The 19,456-nt window shown below is 50.0% G+C and overlaps 1 protein-coding gene across 11 annotated transcripts in view; it reads left to right on the forward strand.

Moving 5' to 3' along the window:
- The first annotated feature begins 4,646 nt into the window (after positions 1 to 4,646).
- The window catches only part of parp4 (poly (ADP-ribose) polymerase family, member 4), a 29,771-nt gene continuing 14,961 nt past the window's right edge, over positions 4,647 to 19,456 (forward strand). For 9 of the 11 annotated variants that reach the window (XR_003933218.1, XM_030112436.1, XM_030112440.1 and 6 more), the window contains exons 1-25: positions 4,647 to 4,735; positions 4,841 to 4,924; positions 5,606 to 5,733; positions 5,807 to 6,068; positions 6,864 to 6,909; positions 7,304 to 7,370; positions 7,451 to 7,555; positions 7,657 to 7,806; positions 8,787 to 8,927; positions 9,098 to 9,268; positions 9,350 to 9,501; positions 12,764 to 12,895; positions 13,125 to 13,223; positions 14,008 to 14,194; positions 14,426 to 14,567; positions 15,729 to 15,871; positions 15,965 to 16,096; positions 16,547 to 16,633; positions 16,718 to 16,882; positions 17,214 to 17,260; positions 17,522 to 17,603; positions 18,441 to 18,578; positions 18,828 to 19,011; positions 19,087 to 19,157; positions 19,251 to 19,438. Coding sequence is in view for 10 of the 11 variants with exons in the window: in XM_030112436.1 (XP_029968296.1) it covers positions 5,608 to 5,733; positions 5,807 to 6,068; positions 6,864 to 6,909; positions 7,304 to 7,370; positions 7,451 to 7,555; positions 7,657 to 7,806; positions 8,787 to 8,927; positions 9,098 to 9,268; positions 9,350 to 9,501; positions 12,764 to 12,895; positions 13,125 to 13,223; positions 14,008 to 14,194; positions 14,426 to 14,567; positions 15,729 to 15,871; positions 15,965 to 16,096; positions 16,547 to 16,633; positions 16,718 to 16,882; positions 17,214 to 17,260; positions 17,522 to 17,603; positions 18,441 to 18,578; positions 18,828 to 19,011; positions 19,087 to 19,157; positions 19,251 to 19,438 (3,017 nt within the window). In the remaining variant the exon portion in view is untranslated. The remainder of the gene's footprint in view (positions 4,736 to 4,840; positions 4,925 to 5,605; positions 5,734 to 5,806; positions 6,069 to 6,863; positions 6,910 to 7,303; positions 7,371 to 7,450; positions 7,556 to 7,656; positions 7,807 to 8,786; positions 8,928 to 9,097; positions 9,269 to 9,349; positions 9,502 to 12,763; positions 12,896 to 13,124; positions 13,224 to 14,007; positions 14,195 to 14,425; positions 14,568 to 15,728; positions 15,872 to 15,964; positions 16,097 to 16,546; positions 16,634 to 16,717; positions 16,883 to 17,213; positions 17,261 to 17,521; positions 17,604 to 18,440; positions 18,579 to 18,827; positions 19,012 to 19,086; positions 19,158 to 19,250; positions 19,439 to 19,456) is intronic. The other 2 variants (XM_030112439.1, XM_030112437.1) reach the window with 2 other exon arrangements.

Raw genomic sequence — 19,456 nt, forward strand, 5'->3', positions numbered from 1 at the left:
GCTGCAGGACAGTGAAGTTTATGTAATTTAGGATTCCCAGAAAAAAAAACCCACTACAGATACACATAGAAGTATTTAGTTTCATTATTTCAATTTAATTAATTGTGTACTTTATTCTTTCCGTCACCTGCCTCCAATGACTGCATGTCGATGCTTCACACTGTCCTTCACACACACACACACACACACACACACACACACACACACACACACACACACACACACACACACACACACACACACACACACACACACATACCTGCTAGATTTAACACCTGACTTCCTCGCTCTTGAGGCAAAGCACATGTCAAGACCGGCAGGAGAAAGTTGAATCTGGCAGAGAGGAAAATTCAGCAGAAGGCAGACAGATATTCAGAGATCACTATGAAGTTTAGAGAAACCAAAGTGGACATGATAATTTCGACGTGTGTGTGTCGCATGGGGATTGTTTCAGAAGAAAACCTTTGTTTCAGATACATTTCTACACTATCACCACAAGATTGTGTCTGAATTTAAATTTCTCACCGTTCAGTGAATGATCCAGACAGCAGACAGGCTGTGTCGACTGACTGGATCGGCAGTGTCGATACCAACGTAGGTACCGGTCCTGATCACTGCTCATGTGATCAGTACAGATCAGTACAGTCTCTTCTCTCTGTGTTCAGTTCAGCTCCTGTTCAGTCAGAGTTAATCTACGGTTCCTGCTCACAGAGCGCGACACTGACTCTTTAAAAAGCAGCTTAGAACAGTTTCATACAGAGTTCCTTTATGTTTTATTGTGAAGCAATGTTTACTATTGTGTCTTATTATTTTTTCTTTCTGTAGCAGCTTTCTGTGGTCATACAGTGCCATCTAGTGGCCCAATAAAGTCCAGTGATAAATATAAGCCACTTGTTAGCATAAGACAGATGACCAGACTGACCACTGGAAATGGCAGGATGATATGGACAGACAGGATTTGAGCTAAAGTGATCTGTCATGATGGAAAGAGTTCATTTGAAGAATGATCACACACGTCTCTTTGGCAGGCTAGAGGTTTCCCAGAATGCCTTGCCTCTCGTTTTGCCGCCATGTCTCCTCTGCTGGCAGCAGCTGTGTCTGGACACGCCCGCTAAATGCCCCCTGCTGCTCTCTCCTGTCGGCCTCTCTCTGTTCCACTGAGAGCCAGCGGCCGTCCAGACGGACAGGCAGAGCAAGTGTGGCACGCTTCCTGGTGGAGAGAAAGGCTGTAATTTAACGCTCAGCAGGTTTCCAACATGCAGGAGTGAAATATTTTCACTGAGGAGACGGAGACTGAAAAGGTCTGAAGAAAGAGCGATGAATACAGTCAAGTCTGGAACGTTCCAGGAAAGAATCACGGAATGAATGTCTTAAGGTCATGCTGTCAAACAAACATCAAAACCAGAATCAATGTTTCTGGAGTTTCGGACGTGATTCAGACTCCGTTTCAACCACGAAGTTTCAAATGAAAGCGCAGCATTTCTGTTTCATTTTCACACAGCAGCGTTCTGAAAACACTGTTTAGAGACAGAAACAGCAGAAACACTGAAAACCTCGCAGTTTCCAAGTTGGTCCACTCGTTGGCGCCATTTGGAGTTTTCGGTGTCTCCTAGCCTCGTTTACACGAAAAGCAAAGGCCCAAACATGTTGAAATACCTCTGCATTCTGCGTTCTGTGTTCTGTGACGGCGCTCAGGCAGAGGAAGCTCCCACTGATCCAACCCGTCCGTCAAAACGCATCCAGAGAGAACCGCAGCAGGACTGGAGCTCCGCCATGAAGGGAACCACAGCGAGGCCTGCCGTCCGTCACAACCTCTTCACTTTATAATGTTCCTTTTCAGGCTCATTATCTTCAGCAGGTTTTCACATTCTCACACTTTCATACATGTAAAGTGAGAATTACTACATATATGGAACTTTTTCTTTTTGGTTCATGAATTGTTCAACAGACTCCGAACCTCCTGTTCCACCTGTTACCCTCAGACAGACAGTACAGGACGGTAAAGACCAGGACCCACTCAGAACCTCCCGTTCTGTCCCATAATTCTCACTGAGCAGAATTCAAGTCTCAGTTCTCAGTATTCATGTTAATTGATCACGTGGCTGTTTGGGAGCATCAGTCATCCAACCGGTGTAAGCTGAGCTGGTTCTGTGGTTCTGCTCTGATCCGTCTGTTAAGTCTTGATGGATTTTATTCAACTTGGCCTGCTGGTAACTTTAACATCCTCATTAAAAAAACAAAAAACAGAAAACATATTCACCCTGACCTTCTTACAAAATAACAAGACCAATCCTTTCCACTGACTACTTTATCAAGTGTATTGATGGGTAAATGACACATGACATCCGACATGGCAGCTCCTCTTCTCCGTTTAACGATTCCTTTGTATCGAGGCATCGCAGCGTCTCCCCGTCGATACGCGCTGGTCAGTTCTCAGTGATCAATTCTTCCCCTCTGGAGAGAAGCCGTTTGAAATTAAAGCACTGCTGAGAGACGTCTGAAGGGGGACGGATGACGACGGCCGGACAGTCCTTCACTGTACTGCACACAAAATACAACTGTTTAACGCGATGACCACGATTCACCAAGATCACAGCTTAAAGGCTGAAATGCTGTCGCTCATGCTTCATTCAGAAATGAAACGTTGAGGGGAAAAGGGAGAGATTTCTCTTTGAAGTCCAGGTTGTACCGATGTTCTAGATAAAAGCATTAAAACGTGAAGTTTTACCAGCTGACGGATGAGCCTCTCAGTGAGGAGGGAGCTGAGGGCCTGTTTACAGCGGAACCTGCCTGACAGTGAAGGCATCATTCCGTCCATAAGGATCCTTCCCTCGACTTTCCCCTGGAAACACTGACAAACCTCTTTTCACGATTCGTCAAAAGAGAAACACACGTTGAACGATTCAGTGAAACTCTGACTTATAATCTTGTGACAGAGAAGCACTGCAGGGGTCAGAGGTCACTCTGGCTGTTGTGGTTCCATTGATTCTCTCTGCCTGACCTGAACGTTGTGGATGATCAGAGACATGAATCTCTGAAAGACGAGTCACTGTTCCTCCCAACAAGTCTCCTCTCATCTGGCTCTACTGGGACTGTTCTGAGTCGTGGAAATTTGACAGATTTACAAATTGTCTTTATATTTGTACCAAACGACTAAATGGAGGCTCCAAATAGTGATTTTTAATTAATGTCTTTCTCTATCTAGAAGTCTCTGTGACGGCTGTGATACCTGAACACTTCACTGACTTCTCCTTTTCAGAGGCTTGATGGAGTGAAGCCAAAACCTTCACCCACAGGAAAGTTCCTTTTTCAAGCCTCGGCGTAGTTTCACATTTCCAAGACGTCAATGAAAGAACGAACACTTCAGGATTAGCAGGAAGTGTTAAGAAAAGGCCCCGTGGAGGGAGGGGAGGGTGCAGACTGACGGAGGACCTGAGTGTGTCAGCAGGGGAAGAACGGCTGCCTGTGGGGAGAACATGAAGGCCCTCAGGAGTTCTGCTGCCGTTTCCTGGAGAAGTGACGAACTATTTTCTATAATTGGTCCAAGTCGTTAATGACACTAAATGCACGTCTGAAGTGAGTGTAAATGGATGTGAGTTTTCCATTTTGGCCCTAGTTCTGCTGTTTGTGATTGTGAACCAGCAGGTGTTTCTCCTGCTGCTCACATTTCCTACTTATTTATTTTTGTATCACAATTATTTTACAGCATCACTCTGAGCAGCAGGTCTGTGCTCAGACAGTCAAATCAATGAGTCAAATACAACCACGGCCTTACTTTCCTTCATCCAGGGGGAGCGCGGCACTCTGGTTTAATGGACTTAAGTGTTTCAGAGACGTGAGGACTTGACAGAGTGAGAGCCGACTTCCCAGAAATTCAGGCCGCGCTCGACGGTTGAGTCACCAAAGTGTGGAATACATACAAGACGATGTGCGCAACCCAAGTGGAGACAGTTCAACATGTTTATCTCTCACCGTGGCGTCATCAGATGGATGAGCGGAAACCCAGAAGAGGACTCGGCCCGGCCTCCTGGATCTACTGCACAAATGCCCACAGACACTCAAAGAGCGCAAAGAAGCTTCAAAAACCAGACCTTTATTCACAATGTTCCCTCTCTGACTGAAGTGAAGATTCTCTTTGATGTAAACATAAATAGTATCACACGACAAACCGAGGGAGCCTTTTGCTCCAAAATACATTTCTCTTGTGTGCAAACATGAATAATGCCTCAAAATCTTATTTAAAAATTAAAATAGAGGTTTTTTTTCCGTGTTTTCAATGTGAACAGAAGAAAAAGAGAGGTCACCCATTCTAGTTTGACTTGGACAGATGTGAATATATATATATATATAAAGGCTCATAATTTAAAAATAATACAGTGAAGTGGTGGTTCTCTCAGGTTAAATGTAAGTGACAGGATCAGATCAGATTCCCTCCAAGACGACGCTCAGGGCCCGTCTGCACAACCGCGTCCGCTTTGTTCTACTTCCTTCCTTCCTCCAAAAACAATGTTTTATCTTATCTCGAGCCATAAAAGTGAAATAATCCCACCTGAGGACGGGGCCGTGTCGTCCAGCAGGGGGCAGCAGGGAGTCTGCGGGGAGCTGGATGACTGGAGAACAGCTGACTGGCGAGCCGTGCGTCAAGTTCCAGGAAGCCGCGTCCTGCTGCTGCTGCGAGCAGAGAGCCGGAGCCCGGAGACCTCCCTGCAGCCCCCGTGCGTGTGTGTGTGCGCAGGTGAGACTTATGTGCGTGTGCGTGTGAACAGCTGGATGCGAGAAGCTTTGACCATGCGGACTTTGAGTCTTCCTCGCTTCAGTCTGTCTCTCCTCTCGTCTGCAGACTGAACTCGGAGTGGGACAACAGCTGGACAACAGCTGGACAGCAGCTAGACAGCAGCTGGACGCAGCTGCACGGGACAGTAAAGTAATCCTCCGTTACTCACGTTACTCTATAGAAGCGCCTCACTGCTGTTCGCTGTGAACTTCCTGGGTTCGGATCGTTTCCTGGATGTGTCTCGAACCTTTCTGTGTGAAATGTGGAGATTTTTCAGAAACGGCTCGAGGTTTATTGAACTGCGTCGCTTCAGGGTCGGATTTTGCGCACTTGGTTTTACGCACATTGGCACTCTAAGAGGTTTACTTCCGCATTTTGTGACCTGAAGATTAATCCAGGTGTCCCTGACCTCTGTAAGCACGACAGTAATGGTCAGACACACCTGCATGAATCATCCTATCATGAAAGGCAGGAAGCAAAGAAGCCTCCTGAAGTTCAGGAAGTGGTTGAGTTGTGCATGGAGCCCATTGCTCTGAAAGGTGTGTGTGTGTGTGTGTGTGTGTGTGTGTGTGTGAGTGTGAGAGAGAGAGAGAGAGAGAATGCTTTCTCTTCCAAACTGTACATAAACCCTGTGCAGGAGATCTTAGTTCTGTTTCAAACTCTTCTTTTTACATTGAATAAAGACAACTGTCTGTAGTCTGAGAGAATTCTGCTGTTGATCTGGGATTATTTAATCCAGTTCTGTTATTCGATAATCATTTAATCTAGTTCCGTTAATCTGGGATTATTGAATCCAGTTCTGTTAATCTGGGATTGTTTGTCCCCCGGCAGACATGGCAGTGTTTGAAAACACCTCGGTGCTTTTCGCGCTGAGAAACGTTTCTTTCAAGGAGAAGGAGAAGCTGAAGTCGGCCGTCACAGAGAACGGAGGCAGCGTCTGCTTCGTAATCAATAAAGAGGTGAAGAGACACCGTCCGGCGTCGGGACTCCATTCGTATTCGTCCTCAGTAACAGGTCCTCCGTTTCCCACAGTGCTCTCTGGTGGTCACCGACGCCGTGGAGGCCCTGAGCCCCGGCAGGCGGAAGAACATCCAGAAGTACCAGACTCCCGTGGTGCGGCCGGATTATGTGTCCAGCTGCCTGGAGCGAGGCGCTCTGCTGCCGCTGGACGACTTCAGGCTGGACCCGACGTCTCCTGAAGCAGCGCCTCCTCCGTCCACATTCACTCCAAAACGTGCCAAGAAGCAGCCTTCCTCCACCCTGGGACGTGAGCGGCCTCGTCCCAGATATCGTGGTGAATTGTAGTTGTACTCCTATTATGATCGTCAACCTTCTATCAGCAAGTGACTTACATGTGGAAATGTAGTGTGTGACCACTAGATGTCACTGTTTGACCACTGAAAGCTGCTGCAGCGCCAGAAACGCCTCCATCACTGCTGGGTTAGACTGACGGAGCGAGAACAATGTCTCCAGAGAGAGGAGGTGTGGTGAAATGTGTGCGTGGCCTCGTTATGTCAGCGTCGGTTTGTGAGGTGCGTTCAGAGGAATGTTTCTGACACTGAGCAGCTGGTGTGACTCAACGTCTGCAGCAGTTCAACCGGTCTGTCCACGTCCCGGTGATCAGTCTGTCCACGTCCTGGTGATCAGTCTGTCCACACCCTGGTGATCAGTCTGTCCACGTCCTGGTGATCAGTCTGTCCACACCCCGGTGATCAGTCTGTCTACGGCCTGGTTATCAGATTTGAAGCACTTCATAGTCAGTTTTGAATCAAACAGATTAGAGGATCCGATTGACCTGTTTACATGAACACTGAATGAAGCCGTGGGAATATTCTGCCAGTTGATATGTTACCAAGATGTGTTCCCATTCATTTCAGTGGATCGATCCCAGAATGCTTCGCACTGCTTCGTCTGCAGTTTGTGACATGCTCAGAATATCACGACCGGCTTTACCTTGAAGCTTGTCGATATCAGAAATGGAATTATTCAGTTATTACACTGTGGTTTTTCTCTTTGTGTGTGTGTGTGTGTGTGTGTGTGTGTGTGTGTGTGTGTGTGTGTGTGTGTGTGTGTGTGTGTGTGTTTCCAGAGAGACTGGCGGACTCCGTCACCCTGACGGCAGAGAAGAGCGACTCGTAAGTTCTGGTGACGACGGGAAGAATTCTGAGATCAGTTCAACTGAATGCCAAACTTAAAGAAAGAGAAAGTTTGAGCTAATTATCTATCGTATTGAAAACACAAAACTTTGATTGTGATTTGGGCATTGACACGACCACGGTGCATGGAGCCTCTGAAAATTCAAGTTTTTGGAAAGTACATCATTTTCAGTGTTTCTGCTGTCTCCATGGAAACAGACATCTCTTTCAAAATGTTGCCCTGTGAACATAAAACTTCTAAACGGGGCCTGAAGTTGTTTGGTTTCTCTTCCTGTAAAACTGTATCAAGTCAGACATGGTTTTTCACCAACCTGGACCCAAATTCCAGGATGCTGCTGAACTCTAACCTCCTGTTCTGCGTTTAATCCCGCAGGATTAATAAAGATCACCCAACGTTTCCAGATGACTTTCAGGTGGCAAAGTATTCCATTTTGGAACAGGTGAAGCAGCGGTGCGATTGCTCCGTTTCCACTCCTGATGTCCCCGTGAAATCATCCGTCATCAGCGTCTCTCTTTCTAGATCGATGGAACCGCCTGGTGCGTGCTGGAGCTGCAGAGCTGCAGAGGAGAGGCCGGCCAGCGGTATCGGGTGGTCACGTATCAGAAGGACGACGCAAAAGCCAAGGTATTAAAGTTTAATCTGCTGGTTGGTGTTGGGTTGTGTTGCTTCAGGCTGTTTTCAAAGCCACAGCTGCTTTGAATGACTGCTTGTGTTTTTGTTGCCAGAGTGCGATAACCATGGAGCGGTTCCTGTCCACCTCAGAGGAGGCTCTGTCGGTGTACCAGGCCCTGGAGGATTTACTGAAGGGTGGATTTAAGAAGAGCAGCAGCCTCCCTGAAGAGGTTCAGGACTTGGGCTCTGCAGCCCTCCAGCAGGTCCGTCCCCTTCAGTCCACCGACACTTTGATTCAGACCAGAAGGAAACAAGGTTCTTCACTGCATTTTACTGGCTTAGAACTGAAAAACCTGAAGGGAGTGTTGTAGTCAAGGAAAACTAGCCTGAGACTCAAGACCAGAGCACCCCTAGACCAAATCAAAACCAAGACCAGAGCACCCCTAGACCAAATCAAAACCAAGACCAGAACATCCAAAGACCAGACCATCCAAAGACCAAGTCAAGACCATGACCAAGACCAAGCGTCCCAAGACCAAGACATTATGAAGTAGAGACCAAATCAAAATGAAGATCAGAACATCCTAAGACCAAATAAAGACCCAGTAGTTTAAGTGACTAAAACCTAGTCAAGACCATAGCATCCCTAGACCAAAATAAGAGCAAGTGTTTAAGGAACAAAACCAAGTCAAGACCAAGACCAGAGCATTCAAGGTCCAAGAGAAGACCGAGACTTTATGTATCAGACATCAAGTTATGACCAACATGGTGAAAATGCCTCAGGTCCAAGACCGGTCTTCGTCTAAGACAAGTCTCCAGTTAGATTTGGGGAGATGCTGGTTGTTACTGATTTCCGCATAAAGGTCTCATGAAAAGGCTTCACAAAGATCCAGCTGAAATAAAGAAGACAAGCTGAAGTGAAGTCCAGTGGTAATGAGGGTGTTTTACTGTTAGAAAAAGTCCCACGTGTGATTTTTCCTTCATTTTTAACTATTTTATCTGGTCTCTGCAACAATAACACACAGTGATGTTGCCTCTCTGAATACTGCAGGGTGGAGTTTTTCTTCTTCATGTAGTTGAGAGGTGCCAATCACAAGGCCCGTAGGCCCAAACTGGCCAGAAAGAGGTTCCATTTTGGCCACTAAACCACCCAGCAAACTGTAGAAATCTCAAAGAAAACAGTGATTTTCGAGGACTTCGGGCTGCTCTTTCTGCCCAGTGACAGCCACTCTGTGGTCCACAGCTGCTGGTGGAGGAGAAGCTGCAGACGGCGAGCATCTCGCAGAAGGAGGTGGCCGTGTTCGTGGAGCTGCTGTGGGCCGAAGCTCTGGGAAACCTCAACAGCGTCCTGGCAGTCTCCGTGGAGAAGCTCAGCCTGAGTGACGTAAGGCTGAACCGTCCGAGCTCTGCCGTCTGTAACCCCGTCACCCTGTGATCAGCTGCAGGGAGGAAGATGCTCTGGAATCTGGAGATGTTCACTCTGTGTGCGTGTGCGTGTGCGTGTGCGTGTGCGTGTGCGTGTGCGTGTGCGTGTGTGTGTGTGTGTGTTTTCAGGTGTGCAGGGCAGAGGGTTTGTTGCTTCAGGCTCGGAAGAAGCTGCAGGAAAACAAAAATGAGGAGGTGGCGTCGCTCCTGGAGGAGTTTTACTCCCTGTTGCCTCACAAAGCTCCACGAACGTCCGACGCGGATCTCAGTTTGATCTCCGAGAAACTGGACCTCTGTCAGGTAACGGGAGACAAACACACACGAACACAGACCGGTAAACGAAGCCAACTAACCCCAGCTCCATCATCTGTGTGACTGAAGTTGATTCGGGACATTCTGAATGCGAGTGAGATGACCCTGAGGAGCCCCGCCCCCTCCTGTGTGGGCAAGTACCGCGCCCTGAGGTGCAGCATCGACCTGGTTCAGCCCGGAACCTCCGAGTACCAGCTAGTGGGGAATCATTTGCAGAGCAAGTAATTAAATTTTTTTTTTTTTTTATCACAATTTTCTTTATCACAATTTTCTTTACTCCCCCTAGAACTGCCACCTTAACGTGGTGGGGGAGTTTGAGAGCCCGCATGATCCCAGGAGCTATGTTGCCGGGGGGCTTTATGCCCCCTAGTAGGGTCTCCCATGGCAAACAGGTCCTGGGTGACGGGCCAGACTGAGAGTAGTTCAACAGCCCTTATGAGAAGAGAGACAACAAAGGTCGTTACGTCGCCCGGTATGGGGCAGCCGGGGCCCCACCCTGGAGCCAGGACTGGGGTTGGGGCTCGTAAGCGAGCGCCTGGTGGCCGGGTCTTTGCCCACGGGGCCCGGCCGGGCTCAGCCCGAATGGACGACGTGGGCCTGATCTCCGGTGGGCTCACCACCCACTGAGGGAACCGTAGGGGCCGGGTGCAGTGTGGATTGGGTGGCAGCCGATGGCAGGGTGCCCGGCGACCCGATCCCCGGACACAGAGACTGGCTTAGGGACATGGAATGTCACCTCGTTGGCGGGGAAGGAGCCCGAGCTTGTGAGGGAGGTTGAGAGGTACCGGCTAGATATAGTCGGGCTCACCTCCACACATAGCCTGGGCTCTGGAACCCAACCTTTCGAGAAGGGCTGGACTCTCCACTTCTCTGGCGTTGCCCGCGGCGAGAGGCGGCGGGCTGGTGTGGGTTTGCTTATAGCCCCACAGCTCAGCCGCCATGTGTTGGAGTTCACCCCAGTGAACGAGAGGGTCGGGGATAGGTGCCTCACTGTTGTCTCGGCTTACGGGCCGAACAGCAGTGCAGAGTATCCGGCCTTCTTGGAGTCCCTGGGAGGGGTGCTGGACAGTGCTCCGACTGGGGACTCCATTGTTCTACTGGGGGACTTCAACGCCCACATGGGCAGCGACAGTGAGACCTGGAAGGGGGTGATTGGATCGCACGGCCTCCCCGATCTGAACCCGAGTGGTGTTCTGTTATTGGACTTCTGTGCTAGTCACAGTTTGTCCATAACGAACACAATGTTCGAGCACAGGGGTGTCCATAAGTGCACTTGGCACCAGGACACCCTAGGTCGGAGGTCGATGATCGACTTTGTTGTCGTGTCATCTGACCTCTGGCTGCGTGTTTTGGACACTCGGGTGAAGAGAGGGGCAGAGCTGTTGACCGATCACCACCTGGTGGTGAGTTGGATTCGCTGGCCATGGAAGAGGACTATCGGTCAGCCTCGAAGAAATTCTGGCAAACCGTCTGGTGCCTCAGGAGGGGAAAGCAGGTCTCCGCCAACACTGTTTACAGTGGAGGTGGGGAGCTGCTGATCTCAACTGGGGATATTGTTGGACGGTAGAAGGAATACTTTGAGGACCTCCTCAATCCCGTCGCCACGTCTTCCGTGGAGGAAGCAGAGGCTGAGGTCTCAGAGGTGGACTCGTCCATCACCCAAGCTGAAGTCACTGAGGTGGTTGGCAAGCTCCTCAGTGGCAAGGCACCGGGGGTGGACGAGATTCGGCCTCAGTACCTTAAGTCTCTGGATGTGCAGGGACTGTCTTGGTTGACACGTCTCTGCAACATCGCGTGGCGGTCGGGGATGGTGCCTCTGGATTGGCAGACCGGGGTGGTGGTCCCCCTGTTTAAAAAGGGGGACCGGAGGGTGTGCTCCAACTATAGGGGGATTACACTCCTCAGCCTCCCCGGGAAAGTCTATTCCAGGGTACTGGAGAGGAGGATCCGACCGATAGTCGAACCTCGGATCCAGGAGGAACAATGCGGTTTTCGTCCTGGTCGTGGAACAGTGGACCAGCTCTATACCCTCTATAGGGTGCTCGAGGGTTCGTGGGAGTTTGCCCAACCAGTCCACATGTGTTTTGTGGATTTGGAGAAGGCATTCGACCGTGTCCCTCGTGGTGTCTTGTGGGGGGTGCTCCGGGAATACGGAGTCCGGGGCCCCTTGTTAAGGGCCGTCCGGTCTTTGTATGACCGGAGTAGGAGTCTGGTCCGCATTGCCTGCAGTAAGTCGGACCTGTTCCCGGTGTATGTTGCACTCCGGCAGGGCTGCCCTTTGTCACCGGTTCTGTTCATAATCTTCATGGACAGAATTTCTAGGTGCAGCCAGGGGCCGGAGGGGGTCCGGTTCGGGAAACACAGGATTTCATCTCTGCTTTTTGCAGATGATGTTGTCCTGTTGGCTTCATCGAACCCGGACCTACAGCATGCACTGGGGCGGTTCGCAGCCGAGTGTGAAGCGGCAGGGATGAGGATCAGCACCTCCAAATCCGAGGCCATGGTCCTCGACCGGAGGAAGGTGGCTTGCCCCCTCCAGGTTGGTGGAGTGATCCTAGCCCAAGTGGAGGAGTTCAAGTATCTTGGGGTCTTGTTCACGAGTGGGGGACGGATGGAGCGTGAGACTGACAGGCGGATCGGTGCAGCGGCTGCAGTGATGCAGTCGTTGTATCGGTCCGTCGTGGTGAAGAAGGAGCTGAGCCGAAAGGCAAAGCTCTCAATTTACCGGTCAATCTACGTTCCCACCCTCACCTGTGGTCATGAGCTTTGGGTCATGACCGAAAGGACAAGATCCCGGATACAAGCGGCTGAAATGAGCTTCCTCCGTAGGGTGGCTGGGCGCTCCCTTAGAGATAGGGTGAGGAGCTCAGTCACCAGGGAGGAGCTCGGAGTAGAGCCGCTACTCCTCCACATCGAGAGGAACCAGCTGAGGTGGCTCGGACATCTGTTTAGGATGCCTCCTGGACGCCTCCCTGGGGAGGCGTTCCGGGCATGTCCCACTGGGAGGAGACCCCGGGGAAGACCCAGGACACGCTGGAGAGACTATGTCTCTCGGCTGGCCTGGGAACGCCTTGGGATCCTCCCAGAGGAGCTGGAGGAAGTGTCTGGGGACAGGGAAGTCTGGGCATCCCTGCTGAGACTGCTGCCCCCGCGACCCGGCCCCGGATAAGCGGTAGAAAATGGATGGATGGACAATTTTCTTTAAGTTTTGTCAGTTATAACAATCAAAAGTTGAAACTTCAAAGCTTCTTGGAAAAGTATCTATAATCTGGACGTTAGCTGAAGTTACATTGTAGGATGTTTCTGTCTTTTCTGATGTATCTTGTGCCTGATTCGTAAGTGATCATATCGTGTGTGTGTGTGTGTGTGTGTGTGTATGTGTGTGTGTGTGTGTGTGTGTGTGTGTGTGTGTGTGTGTGTGTGTGTGTGTGTGTGTGTGTGTGTGTGTGTGTGTGTGTGTGTGTGTGTGTGTGTGTGTTGCAGGAAAATTCAGATCCTGCAGATCCTGCGGGTCTGCAGACCGGTGGAGCTTCAGACCTTCAAGAGAGAACTGGGGACCATTCATACCCTCCTTCACTCGTCCGATCCCAAAAACTTTGTGGGAATTCTTTCTCGGTGAGACTCTTCCTCTCTAAATGTGTTTCGGCAGCAACCCTCGTCTAAACTGGAACCTGATTTATACAAGTCGACTGTACGAGGCTTTGGGATTTAATCCCACGAGAGGCCGTTGAATAGAAATAGAAAACCTGATAAGGTTCCTCATTTTCACTTTTCTATCGTCTTTCTAAGCATTTTTTTGACATTTATTCTAAAGAGGATTGGTTTTGTGTCGTGTCTCCTGCAGCGGGCTGATGCTGCCCCGAGTCCTCGAGGAGGTTCACGGAGTCCAGAGGAGAGATGCGGGCGAGCTGGGCAGCGGAATCTACTTCACCGACTATGTCAAGTGTGTGGAGAATCTGAGATGTTCCATCACAGCAGGGGGGTCAGACAGGAGGCCGGGGCGTGGGCGTGGCGTTTTGTCTCTGTTATGGGACGGATGTCCATCTTTATTCACGTCATTAATGAAATCGGGGGGCGGTCTAGCCTTCCGGCGTCAGACAGGCTTGGACTTTGTCCCATGGTTCTTTTCAGCAGCTCAGGGGACGGTGGGCCTCAGGGAAGGGACCAGACTGGTGCTGGCCTGGTCAGGTCCTCAGGTGGAGGAATCAGTTGCTGTCCGATGTGGACCAGGCTCTCCCAGTCTGGGACCGTGGCTTGCTGTCCAGCTTCTGGTGTGGTGGGGGGACGGTTGGGTGTTTTCCGCCCCTCTGGGGCGAATGATGGTGTTACAGCGGGATTGGTCACTGTCAGGACTTGGTGCCAAACGCTTGAGGACCCGGTTCTGCCTCCCGGTGTCCCGGCCTGGTCCTCCAGCCAGTCGGCATGTGTCTGAGGAGTTTGACACTCCTGCTTTTGATGGATAAGAACCACAACGCTAATGGAAATCCTGTAAATGTTTTGAGCAGCAGTTTTTGACCAGTTTACCGACCCATTCTTTTTGAAGTGAAACTTTGGTTGTGTTTCTGGTGCCATTTCATTGTTGGATTAAAAACTCACAGAGGTGAGATGGAAGTTTGCTAGCTCATGGCAGGTCGAGCAGGTCGTCCCTCTGCTTCCGTTCTTTGTCTCTACATGGCGTCGGGGAAGCCCCGCCCGTCTCACCTGGTGGTGTCTTCTCCGTCGCGCAGGTCGGCTCTGTTCTACTCCAAACCCAGCCAGACCGACGGCTCTCGCCTGCTGCTGGTGTGCGACGTGGCCCTGGGAAACATGAAGTTCACCATGAAGAGGGACCCCAGCCTGACCAAAGCCCCGGAGGGCTACCACAGCATGGTCGGGACCCGCGCACCCAGGGCACCACACCTCTCTGACTTCCAGGTGAGTGTGTGAAATCCACACCGGCGCAGCTCACACACCACTTCAGTCAATCTCTCAAACCTGCATGACGGACTGAAGGTAAGAACACGAGTCTCAGTCCCAGGATCCAGGATCAAGGATCCCCCCGCCGGGTCTGGAGCCTCGCTGCTCCACGAGGGCCGCAGGTCTTCACGTCTCCGTATCTCTACAACCAACCGAACACACACTCCTCTTGGTCGTTGTGTGTTTCAGTTCGCCCAGTTTGTGGTGTACAGTCCGGATCAGGTGCAGCTGAAGTACGTGATAAAGCTCACCGACTCCCAGAGCGAGCTAAAGGACTTCGCTCCCGCCGTCGACATGTTGGCTGAGCCGTGTCGGCCGCTCCGCGATCCAGGTGAGCGGCGCCGGAGTCTCCACACACCCTGCTGGTCATTCTGCCGACTGGGCCGCATTCAGGCAGCATGCACACGACTTACACTCATCTCAAGTGAAAACGGGAAACTTTTGTTGCGTTTTAGGTTTGTTTACATGAGAGCGGCGCTCAGAGTCACTGAAAGTGAAACTTTTTGAAAACTCCCTGACTCCGTCTCCTTGGAAACGGGAAAACTCAGCTTTTCCGAGCTGCTGCCACTGTTCATGAACGCCACGTTCTCACTGGACATGTTTTTGTGAGAACGAGGTCTCAGTTTCAGTTTACGGTGAGAAGGTGAAATATCAGTCCTGGGGCCAAAATGTGTGAGCGAAATCTGGAAAATTCTGGAAAGTCAAAACAATTTTTTAATGTTGAAGTAATTAAACTGTGGTTTCTTTGTGATACTGTTTGTTTGTATGGATCATAACAAACTAACAAACTAGGCTGTTTTCCTATTGGAGCCGACACGTTTTCTTCAGAGGACAGTGAAACAACACTGTGAGCTGTCGTCTGTTTTTACTTTTTTTTTTTTTTTTTTTACCAGCTAACAGGGAGCATATTCCTCACGTGGTGAAGGCTCATCTGTTCACTGTTCAGACTGCAGCATTCAGCCACACCAAAACTCCTCCACATGCAGGTTAACCTGCCAGACGTTCCCCAGTCCAGTCTAGAAAAACCAACGTCAGCCGTTCACAAGTCAGGAGACTGCAAATACACACTTATGAACATCTTCTCAGCTGGTGATGATCTGCAGACAGGAAGGGTGTTTCCTTACACAAACGCTGCAGGTGTCGATTTTCTTGTCAGCTGTCCAATGTCCTCACTTTACACTTTTGTAACTCTGTGACTCCGTGGGGGGAATCGAATGTTTAGCGGAAGACATGTTCCGGGTCAGCCTGTTGTTTAGATTAGGCTGTACCAGTGGTCACATTGAGTTTAGAAAATAAAGATGAGTCAATCAATTACCAGAAAGAACAGATCCTGTAGTGAGAGGAAGATGCTCTATAATTTGGAGGTTAGAGGAAGTTGTCTCAAAGGGAGTTCCCTTCTCTTCTGACATACAGCATTAGTTAGTAAGTGATTGTGTGTGTGTGTGTGTGTGTGTGTGTGTGTGTGTGTGTGTGTGTGTGTGTGTGTGTGTAGGGCTCAGTGCAGACGACAAAGGCCTTGATGACATAGGGACGCCCCTGAAGGACGTGAAGGCTGGACTGTTGGACGGCTCTGGCCAGCAGCTCCCCCTGCAGGCCGTCCATGTGAAGTGCAGGCTGATGGATCTGCTCTCTCAGGTGAGAAGTCTTCAGCTCCTTCAGCTCCGGCCGCTCTCGGACTGCTTCTGTGGCCGGATCGGCAGCTGACAGTGCTGCCCTCTCTTCCTGCAGGTCACCATTTTCCAGAAATACACCAACCAGAGTTCTGTGCCCATTGAAGCCAAATACGTCTTCCCTCTGGATGATTCTGCCGCAGTGTGCGGATTCGAAGCCTTCATCAATGGAAAACATTTAGTGGGACAGGTAACCTTAAAAAGTGGCTCCGCTCCACTCTTTCATTGCATGATCTGAGGTTCCACACACTGAATTAGTTGAGGTACCAACAACTTCACCATCCTGTGGCCCCAGTGGAAACATAATGAGCTCCGAAGCAGCACAAGTTCTGCCTTTTTTGTAAAAGATTAACATTATTGTATTGAAAATGTAGTTGAGTTAATGAAATCTAAAAGTAATCAACATTCTCTTTAAATGGACTTTTTGCTTCTCATTTAGATTGTACTAAAGCGGTATTGAGTCTGTTCAGAACCCAGAGGGAGGGATGAAGAAGATAATCTAGACGTTAGTGGTGGAAGATGCTCTTTCATCTCAGTTGTCATGGGAACAAGATGCCAGTTTTTGCTCGACGAGCTGCCAGTTTGATGACGCCGAACTCGTCAAGTCAGACTTTAGTTTAGCCATGCTTCCATCCCTCAGGTGAAGGAGAAGGAGGCGGCTCGTAAGGAGTACAGGGACGCCGTGTCCAGAGGTCACGGAGCTTACCTGATGGACCAGGACGCCCCGGTACGTCCCCCGTGCTCTGCCCCAGCAGGGTGCCGGAGTTCGAACGGAAACATGACGTGAGCTCTGCTCGCCTCCCGCCAACAGGACGTGTTCACCATCAGCGTGGGGAACCTGCCGCCCGGCGCCACCGTCCTCATCAAGGTGACCTTTGTGTCCGAGCTGATCGTGAAGGACAGCAGCGTTCTCTTCTCGCTGCCCGGCAGCCTGGCGCCATGGCAGCAGAGTGCAGCCCTGAACCAGACCACACAGGTCAGCCCGTTTCCACGGCAACGCAAAGCCTCTGCAGTGTTGAAAACGCTCAGACTGCGTGGAAAATTTAGAAAGTGCAACTTTTGAGTGACTGAGAGAGAAAGGAATGGGACGGTGAATCTGTCCATCCGTCCTTACATCCATCCATCCATCCATGTGTTTTCATTTTCTGTGTATTGATATTAATGATTTAAGTATGTGAGAATGTAACACAATCAAATATCAGTAAATGATTTCATTCCTCTTGCATTTTCATGAACATATTTGAGCCACGAAGCATTTTTAGGTTTCATATTTTCCTCATGCAAGAGTCTTTTGATGTTTTCTGCAGGTATCGGTGGACAAAGTCTGCATAACTGACCAGTCAGCAAGTTCGAGGTGAGCGGTGTCCTTCTGACTGATTGATCCACGTTAGGAGGTTTGTGTTCTCCATTCAGCTCATATGTCCTGGACATGGACAAGCTCAAACAGTGTCTCAATGGTGTTTGGACTAGATTTTGGGGCTTTTTTGGACTAAGTTGAGTTGTTTCTGGGTTGGTTGGGTTCAAACCAGTCTTACAGCCTGACGACAGAACCTGACTGGTTTTTTGACAGTGTTCCAGGCTTTGCGCTACATGTTCTTTCTCTGCTGTCTTTCAGAGAGTTCACTCTGGACATGTCCGTTGACATGCCCTTTGAGATCTCCAGTCTTCAATGCCTCACACACAAAATCAAGATGAAGGTAAATTATCTCATGATGTGGGTTTCATGAAAGAGTCGCACATGTCTAGACTCATTTGGAAGTTGGGAAAGCTCTCGGTTAGATTTTCTGTTCATGCTGTCTTTATTGCCTTGTTTTTGATTCATTCAAAGTTCCATTGAATGTTTTATAAAAGAAAAACCTTTTGAAGAGTTTTTGCACATTTCACAACTTATTCCTCTGATTTGTTCTCGATGTTTCCTGGTTGACCGCTGCTCTGGGGTCTTCGGATGGTTTTTGATGTTCAAGCAGGTTTGCGTTGGAGTTTTGACCTAATTCAAGAGGTCCACGGCTCCAAACTAAAATAATCATACTTTAGGAAGCCCCAAAGGGAAATTCTTTTTACTGCCTTTACCCATCTGGTTTCTAACCACGTTGGGTTTGGTAACTAACTCCACTTAGTTGGCTTTACGCCAGGGATTGGGCTCGGGACATACAGTTGTGACTTCTTCACCATGGGACTCGAACCTCTGACCATTCCCAAGTCTACTTCTCTAACCTCGAGGCTACCACAGCCCCAAATCATCCATAATGGCGTACTTTTCACCAGAGGTTTGAATGGTAAATGGATTTCACTTATATAGCGCTTTACACCGCCTTTCACATTCAAACACCAGTGAAGGCTGCTGCCATGCAAGGCGCCACTCTTCCAACAGAGCCACATTCGCCCCCCAGGACTGTGCGAAGTCTTGAAGTAAACCAGAAGTGGCTGTTCTGGATCATTCAGGCAGCAGAAGTCAAACATCCAGCGCAGGACTGTGTGACGCTGTTCCGGTGTCGTCGTTTCATGCCGTTTCCTTCCTGGATGTGTGTTTGTAGAGAACAGCCTGTAAGGCGGTGTTGAGTGTTCTCCCTGGAGCTGTCCTGGGTCCTGAAGGTTTCCAGCTGTCAATCACTCTGTCCGAGGTCCACCTGCCCAGGATGTGGGTGGAAAAACACCCTGACAAGGACAGCCAGGTTCGTCTGTCCGTCTCCGGCTTGCTGTTCTTCTCCTACATGGACTTTTAACCATCTGGAAACAGGACAAACTGAAACTTTTTCTTTGGTTAAATCTTGTTGCCTCTATGTCTGAAAAGATAAAAGCAAAATGCTTATGAACTGTCCCATTCCTTGGGTGTGTTTTTTGGCTCGGTCCAGTTGTTGTCAGACTAAATTGACAGTCTGATTTGATGTCAGTGCAGTGGACTCTCTCACTCTGTTCTCCAGGCCTGCATGCTGGTTTTCTACCCGAGCTTCGAAGTCGGCTCCAGTACCAAGGAAGTCATCGTGCTGTTGGACGCGTCCGAGTCCATGAAGGGAGAGTCTCTCACGATGGCTCGGAGAATCGCCCTTCAGGTTCTCAAAAACCTGGACGTCACAGACAGACTTAACATCGTTCTGTTTGGGACAGGTCGGTTTTGCACGGTCGGCGTTATGACGGCTCTGAAGTCAGGTCATCTGACGTAACCTTTCACTCGGTCTGCAGATCACAAGGAAGCTTTCCTCACTGCGAAGCCCATCGCAGATGTTGCTGTGGAAGCTGAAAACTTCATCAAGGTGAGTTGTTCTCCCTTTGGTGAACTGGAGAACCTGCTGAGGGAGAACCAGTGACCCCAGACTCTGACGTCTCCTCTGCCTGCCTCCCCTCAGCATGCCTCGTCTGTAGGGGGCAGCACTGAGCTGTGGCGGCCCCTGCGAGCCCTCAGCCTGCTGCCCCCGTCCAGTGGGATCCGGAACCTGCTGCTGCTCTCGGACGGCCACATCCAGAACGCCGATGCCACCCTGCAGCTGCTCAGGGACGGCGTGCAGCACAGCCGGCTCTTCACCTGTGGACTCAGGTGAGCGCAGGGAGGGCT

Source organism: Salarias fasciatus, chromosome 16 (assembly GCF_902148845.1).
Source record: "Salarias fasciatus chromosome 16, fSalaFa1.1, whole genome shotgun sequence".
Taxonomy (NCBI): Eukaryota; Metazoa; Chordata; class Actinopteri; order Blenniiformes; family Blenniidae; genus Salarias; species Salarias fasciatus.